The sequence below is a fragment of the Apium graveolens genome, chromosome 7 (genome assembly GCF_009905375.1).
Source record: "Apium graveolens cultivar Ventura chromosome 7, ASM990537v1, whole genome shotgun sequence".
Lineage (NCBI taxonomy): Eukaryota > Viridiplantae > Streptophyta > Magnoliopsida > Apiales > Apiaceae > Apium > Apium graveolens.
The window spans coordinates 5,689,586-5,698,114 of record NC_133653.1 but is presented as its reverse complement, the minus strand read 5'-3'; the positions used below and the strand labels follow the sequence as shown (position 1 = coordinate 5,698,114).

Here is an 8,529-nt window from a genome sequence, read left to right as displayed (position 1 = left end):
TTCTTATACCTTTCTTAACACGACAATAAAGAAATAAATACGAAATTCGAAAGAGTTTTAAATTTAGAATTACGTCTACGAACCTCCATTTTGTTTTAATGATTTATTCAAAACATATAATTTGAAATCTTATTTCATATTATTATAATTAATTTGGATATATGTATTCAAATTGTTTTGAATTTTAGTTGAAATTCAAATTCAAATCCTTATATTTATTCAAATTTATTTTTTATACGTGAAAAATCAGAATTATAGTAAAAATTATAAAGTGAATGAGAAATCGAACAATTGTCCAGTTTTATCAGTGTTCTAAAAATCCCCGATTCAACTGATTAAACTCCGATTAATGCCCTGCAAAGTAATCGACCGATTCGATTTTTTTAATCCGGTTAGTTCTTACGAATTTTACTTTATTGGAGTATATATAATTATCTATTAAAATTAAAATACTATATTAATTTAAATATAAATAATTATAGAAATTAAGATATAATAATATATATTTGTTAATAAAAAACTAATATAATCATAATAAGATATTAACTATAATTTAATATTACAATATATTCAACTTTTACTCCGATTTTTAATTAATCCGAAGTCGAAAAATGTACGTATGAAGGTTTGAATATTTTTTAGAGATATTTAAGAAGACATGCATGTAACTTTGTAATTATTTAGTTTATTACACGTCTGAATTTAAAATTTGGAGTTTGGACCAGAAGAGAAAAAGTGAGAATAATAAGAAAAGTTTTATAGCGCGTCAACGTAGAAAGGTGCAATTGTTTGTGTTATATGTCAAATCCTATGAATCTGCCGGTCCATGCAACGAGTTAAAATCAATAAAAGGAAGTGTCTAAAGCTTTTTGATCGAAGTTGAAACTTTCAACACAGTTGTTTTGTAGTATGCTGCATGTGAACGTCCTTTTACTTGGAATCTTTCCTTTCCATTTTGTTTGGGCTCATATATTATATGAGCTGGGTTTTTTTTTTTTGCATGTGCCCTGTGCAGCTGTGAATTGTATGTTTGTGATATGAACATCTTATAATTTGACCCCTCCAATGTGTTTGAGCAAGTCAATACAAGGTACAAATTAGTTATAGTTATTGCTATAATTTGGAATAAAATACTTTTTGGTGCTAAAATAAAATTTCAACTCCAATGCTAGATTCATTTTCAAACCAAATATTTTCTTATTTACCTAAATTTTGTCACTTTATCTTAAGTTTCATTTAAAATACAACAATATGCATCTCATTTGTAGTAGTATGATGATGTGGCTAGATGCATAATACATCATTGGTTTCAAATTTAGAATATATGCATATTTGCATCCAATTATAGAACTTGTTTGGAGTTGAAATTTTTGACATTTGATTTCAAATTATATAAATGACATTATTTGTAACATTACATTGGACTTGCTCTTATACACCATAATGATCAATTCTGGGTTACCCCTAATAAACTCTTTACAGAGATTTAAGATATACAGTTTTATGTGAAAAATAATTAAATAATTTTGTTTTTTTTTTTTAAAAAAAGACTCAGAGAAAGGCAATTCTATATTTATAAACTTAAAACTCAGCTCAGTCCCTTTTCAGGTTGAACTGGGATATTAGTTGCCCATTTTTGAGAGCGTTATTAGTCTTTCATTATAACAAAATAGGTAAATTACGACGGCTAACTTACGACGGAAAAAAATGTGCGCCCAACTTACGACGGGAAAAAAATAAAACGTCGTAATTATTTATGACAAAACCCAAAACCGTCATAAGTTTAGTACTTTATTAATAAAACTAGCTCTTTAACCCGTGCAAGGCACGGGTTATAAGTTCTATTCTAATTTTTATTTTTTCTAAAATATAAGATATATCTACATATTTACGATAAACGAGTCAGTATTAAATTAGTTATATGATCGATATCTTGATATGATATACCATGTTTTGTAATATTAATGATCACTTTTATTTAATTATTCTTTTAAATATGAAATTTTGATATTTAAAATATTGATATTGATATTCTAAAACGTGTTATCTTGCGGAACATGTTTCACAAATATCATTACTTCAATAAAATCATGCAAATCTCATATATTTACAAGTACAATTTGTATGTTCTGCAACATGACCATTTATGTTCTGCAAACTAAGCATATTTTGTAAAATGATATATTTTGCAATATTCTACTTATAAAATGTATGTAATCCGCAAGGTTTTCAATAAAATAGTGATGTTTGTGAAATATTATTTGAAAAATAATATGTTTTGCAATAATTTAAGCAATATTTTACTTGCAGAACATATATGGACTCCAAGGACTTCAGTGAAATAGTGGACTCCATATAACATAACTCTATTTTTGTTTATAATCTAAATATAATAATTTATTAGGAAATATAGCAGACAAATTATATATATATATATTGTTACATGCATGCGTATTATCTATTTTATAATTTACTTTTCATGATACGTAAATTATGAATATTTTATAAATGACTCTTCGTATTGATTTGCATGTGTATTCTGAAAATCTCATTCTAAATTCATTAACAAATTTTTTCCCATACTATTAATTAACAATCGATACTATAGTAAATTTGGTATTACCGTTACCATTAAAAATATTTTTCATTTTTCGTGCTCAAGTGCACTAACTCTAACAACGATTTTCCTTAAATATAATCGGTATAATAAATATATTCCTCAAAATGATAAATTTTAAACATTGTGTTATCGATTTGTGTTAATATTATAATTTGATAAATATAATTAATGTAAAGTACTAAACTGTTAATATAAATAATTAAATTGTAATGCTTATATGTAATAAACACTAATACATTCATATCAAATTCAATTCAATTCATATCAAAAATACAATTAATACATACGCATGAAATAAAATATCATTAATATATAATAATATGGGGGTAATATAGTAATTTCAACATGAATAAAATGTCTCATAAACCTCTAAATTATTTTATAACGACTCTTCATATTAATTCATATGTGTATTTGTTCCAAATTTATTGACAAATTCTTTCACCCTACAATTAACAATATCAATTTGTCAGTTTTGAAAACTCCAGTCAGTATCTATTTATATTTAATTTTGGTCGAACGATGTTCTTATAATTATAATCTCCATTACCTCTACCAGTAAAACTTTCTTACATTTTCCGTGCTCAAGTCTATTAACTCTAATAGCGTGGTATTCCTTGAATATAATCGATGAAATGAATATATCCCCTCAAAATAATAAATTCCAAACATTGTGTTATCAATTGGTGTTAAAATTATAATGAGATAAATGTAAAATTTATATAAAGTACTAAATTGTTAATATAAATAATGAAATTGTAATGATTAGATGTAATAATGACTAATTAATACATGTGCATAAATTAGATACAATTAATACATGAGTATTAAATACAATATCAGTAATATATAATAATGTGGGGGTAAAATAGTAATTTTAACATGAATGAAATGTCTCACAAAACCCCCTATTTGCTCAATTATATATATAATAGATTATGCACGACACGATTAAACAAAAATGAAAATTATTTGAAATTGCGACGATTAAAACATTTCGTCGTAAGTTAATTATTTTTATTAAAATTTTAACTTGAAATTGAATAAAAAATATTTTATTTAAATTTACAACGAAATATTTGCGACGGAAAAAATCAAATCGACAAATTTACGACGGAAATTAAAATTCGTCGTAATTTAATAAAGAAGGATAAATTAAAAGAATGTCAATGGATCATAATTGCCCATCTAGGAGCGTTATTAGTCTTTAATGTCCGATAATAAATTATAAGAATGTTTGAAGTGACTGGAAGTCAAACTTTAATACTCGAATCAGGTAAATTATAATATCAAGTCAAGTAAATAATTAGTATAAAACTTTGTGTTAGAGGATAATCCCTCAAATTTCTTTAACTGATACATGACATAATATTTGACACATTTGTATAATGTACCCATGCTGTAAAATCTGGTTTTGTGAAAACTCAGTTTTGAGATAATAAAATTGATCGCTTTCATGTCAATTCGTTTATTTAAAGAAAGCAGAAGAGTGCACTTCATTCTCAAAACAAATCACCATCACGGTACTGGGATTCTTTCTTTTCGTAAGAACAATATTAGTTTCGCCTGCTAATAAATATAATAAAAAATGCTGAAAACGAAAGAGTATGGAGTTTATAATTGAACATAATAATTTAGTTATTTTCTGTAGATATTGATAATAACTGATCAATCAAGCAATCAATCAAACATATATTAAATACTTAATTTCTGTAGATATTAGTAAATAATAACTAATTAATCAATCAGTAAGCACTTGTATTAGGTATTCATGTGATTGTGCTCCTCAACCAAAGCTTCATGTTTACTCTGCACAGAATTATTGCAATCAAAATAAGCTGCCATTGCTTGTCGTCTGACCTAATCGATTATAATGCATAAAATTATGTGTTGCTGCGTAACTAGGATTTTTTTAAAAAGGCAAAAATTTCATACCACGGTTAGCTCCACGTGGATGTGAAATTAAAAAATCTGGGCCGTTCAATACAGTCAGTAATGATTTTTTGCAGAAGCCACGTCACCTTCCGCAATGAGCTTTCGTCGTCTTCCGTAATGAATCGTCACCTTCCGCAATGAGTTTTCACCACCTTCCGCAATGATTCATTACGAAAGATTCCCTTGTTTTCCCTTGTTTTTGCACAGCTTCGAATTTTTCAGTATTTTGGGCCTAAATTAGTTCATAAAAAATTTAAAATTGACTTAATTTGATAAAAAAAAATACAGTAATTATTTTCTCAAAATTTCTGATTTTTGACATTTTTTCTGGATTTTTAAAATTAATATATTTTTCTCTTTTTTTAATTATTTAATTTTCCTTCCGCAATGATTCATTGCTGAAGATTCCCCTGTTTTTGCATAGCTTCGAATTTTTCAGTATTTTGGGCCTAAAACAATTCATAAAAAATTAAAAATTGACTTAATTTGGTTTACAAAAATACAGTAATTATTTTCTCAAAATTTCTTATTTTTGACATTTTTCCTGGAATTTTTAAAATTTATATTTTTTTCTTTTTTTAATTATTTAATTTCATCATTGCGGAAGGTTCCCCTACTTTCCCCTGTTATTGCATAGCTACGAAATTTTCAATATTTTGGGACTAAAAAAATTCATAAAAAATTGAAAATTGACTTAATTTGGTAAAAAAAATACAAGTAATTATTTTCTCAAAATTTTTGTTTTTGACATTTTTTCTGGATTTTTTTTTCATTTTTCTCTTTCCACAATAGTTGAGTACTTCATATAATTTCCACCTTTTTTGGCATCAATATGTCGAGTGCAAACCCAGAAAAGTCGACAACAATATCAGTCTCGAAACTGGCATCCAAAAAAACTGGCATGACCTAAACTGCAAAAAAACTGGCATGATCTGTTTATATACAAAACAAAACCTAAACTGCAAAAAAACTGGCATGACCTGTTTATACACAAAATAAAACCTAAACTGCAAAAAAAACTAGCATGGCCTGTTTATATACAAAACAAAACCTATTTTAAGAATTCTACATTGAAATCCAAATTCTTTTTAACAAAATCTAGCAAATCCAAAATTCTAAATCCAACAAATCAAACATTAAACCAAATTAAAATATTAAATAAAAGTCCAAATATTACAAGTTTATCAAATAAAGTTTAATAGCTAAGTCTAGCAAATACAAGTCCAATCAAACACCCAAATTTTTTTGCTCCAAACCCCATACAGAAATTTCTGTTAATGATTGGTATGGGTTCTGCAATGTTTCTATTGCTCAATGTTTTAATAACATAGTTTAGTGCTTCTGTGTTTGTAAGGGGCAATTATACGAGGTACAAGTATGTATGAGCTCTCTAAATAATTCATTCAACTATGAATATCTTTATCAATACACAAGCAAGATGTAATTAGAGGAACCTAAATCAATACACAAATTTTCTGCAGAATGATATACACTAACATACCACATCGGGTTAGGAGGGATGCATCCAGGTGTATGTATCGGGCACTCTAATTATATTGTGAATCCTACATTATAAACAGATTAACCACAAATCTCATTCATTCAAATAACAATACCCGGTCTGTTTTGAATGAGGAAATTTCAGTCCTCTTGATATAAATCAAAATGCTGCAAATATGTATTAAACTTGTTGGAAATTAATCTAACTTGTTTTATTTGTTTTAGTTATTTTATTTATTTATATTTTGTGTTTTTTGAATAATGGCTGTTGTTAAGCCGTGCTATTAGCTTTAGACTAAGTCTTCCAATGTTTTTAGGAGAGTCATGGGACGATAGGGGTGTTAGAGACTTTTCAGGAGATAGTTGCATGGTTATAGCCACCTTAGTTAGATTATTTCCTTATATATATGTATGTACTCAGTTCAATTTTAACAAGAGAATAATACAAATCATTCCAGTACTTACAAACTTTGAGTATTAGGTCATTCTGTGTGTGCATAAATAGTTTATATAAGTCTTTATTCTCTTCATTTGGTATCAGAGCTCCCCAGGTTCGAAGGTCCTGTTTATGCCAAAGTATCAACCACGACACACATCAGAATCCATGGAGACACCAAGAACAAAGAAATGTGGTGTGGCTGTGAACTACCCTATGCTAACTAAGAGCAACTACACTGCCTGGTCCCTAAAAATGAAGGTCTTCATGAAGGCACAAGGTGTTTGGGGTGCTATTGAACAGAAAGAACCTATGGTTGCAGTAGATGAAAGGACTGTGCAGATGGCTCTTGCAGCCATTTATCAAGGTGTTCCTGAGGATGTGTTGTTGGCCATTGCAGAAAAGGAAACAGCAAAGGAGGCTTGGGAGGCAATCAAGACAATGTGTATGGGGGTGGAACGAGTACAGGAGGCTAGGGTGCAGACATTAAAGGGAGAATTCGAGTATCTCATGATGAAAGACTCAGAGAAGATAGAAGATTTTTTCTTGAAACTAAGTGGCACTGTGACTAACATTCGAGTTCTTGGAGAGGCTATGGAAGAATCTAGTGTTGTAAGGAAGATTCTACGAGCTGTGCCTGATAAGTTCCTCCAAATAGCTTCAAACATTGAACAATTTGGAGATGTTAAAGTCATGTCAGTTGAAGAACCGGTGGGAGGTCTCAAGGCCCATATAAAAAGAATGAAAGGTAGGAGTGAGCAAAGTGAACAACAACAGCTTCTCTTAGCTCAGAAATGGAAGGGCAGACTGGACAAGAGCAAGATAAAATGTTTCAATTACAACATTTATGGTCACTTCGCCTCAGAGTGTGACAAACCTCGATGAAAGAAAGAACACTGTCAAGAAGCAAATCTAGCACAGCTTCATGACGACGAACCGACATTGCTGTAGAGGCCATATGGGCCAACAAAGACAAGCCATACGGGCTTGTGAATAATAGCCATAAGGGCTGTGAAATGGATGCCATATGGGCAGGAAATAAATTGCTAGACGGGCAAACAAGGAAGACAAAAGGAGGTGTGATCAGTGGTGCCATATGGGCACAGAAAGGCCACACGGGCTGGATCAATGTATTTGCCATACGGGCATGAAGAAGCTGTTTCAGTTCAAGGCATGCCATACGGGCTATGTTAAGAATCTGTAGAAACAAGTTTAGATTAAGAGGGAGATTGTTGGAAATTAATCTAACTTGTTTTATTTGTTTTAGTTGTTTTATATATTTATGTTTTGTGTTTTTTGAATAATGGTTGTTGTTAAGCCGTGCTATTAGCTTTAGACTAAGTCTTCCAGTGTTTTTAGGAGAGTCATGGGACGATAGGGGTGTTAGAGACTTTCCAGGAGATAGTTGCATGGTTATAGCCACCGTAGTTAGATTATTTTCTTATATATATGTTTGTACTCAGTTCAATTTTAGCAAGAGAATAATACAAATCATTCCAGTACTTATAAACTTTGAGTATTAGGTCATTTTGTGTGTGCATAAATAGTTTATATAAGACTTTATTCTCTTCAAAACTCTCATTCAGGCTCCTATTAATCGGATCTAAAATCCAATAATAATTAACACAAACAGCCCCATATACATCTAACATTTACTTCATTGACCAAGTAAATGACAAATCAAAGTGAAACCCTAGGCATACTAGTTTGATGTAATCAGGTAATAGATAATCGAAGAAGAATTGCGATGAAAAATAAAAATTAAAAGTACAGAAGTTTTCCCAAATAAGAAGAAGTGTGTGCGCGTATATATAAGATGAGATGAGAATGATACATGAATAATAGAAGATTGTGGAATTGCTTTTGAAATCGTCCTTGAAATCGCCGGAGTCGCTCAATGACAAAAATGAAATTTTGAAATATTTTTCGTTGTGTGTATCTTTTGATGTTTCTGGCTTTGGATGGGGTTAGAGGCTTCCTCAATGATTCATTTCGGAATTGCTAAAGGGCAAAAGGGTTATTTTCCGCTACCGCAATG

General features: G+C 29.6%; 1 protein-coding gene across 1 annotated transcript; it reads left to right on the top strand.

The window, feature by feature from the left end:
- Positions 1 to 6,659: 6,659 nt before the first annotated feature.
- Positions 6,660 to 7,376, top strand: LOC141673166 (uncharacterized). The gene has a single exon (XM_074479899.1). It carries the CDS (start codon positions 6,660 to 6,662, stop codon positions 7,374 to 7,376), a length of 717 nt encoding a protein of 238 aa, XP_074336000.1.
- The last annotated feature ends 1,153 nt before the right edge of the window (positions 7,377 to 8,529 follow it).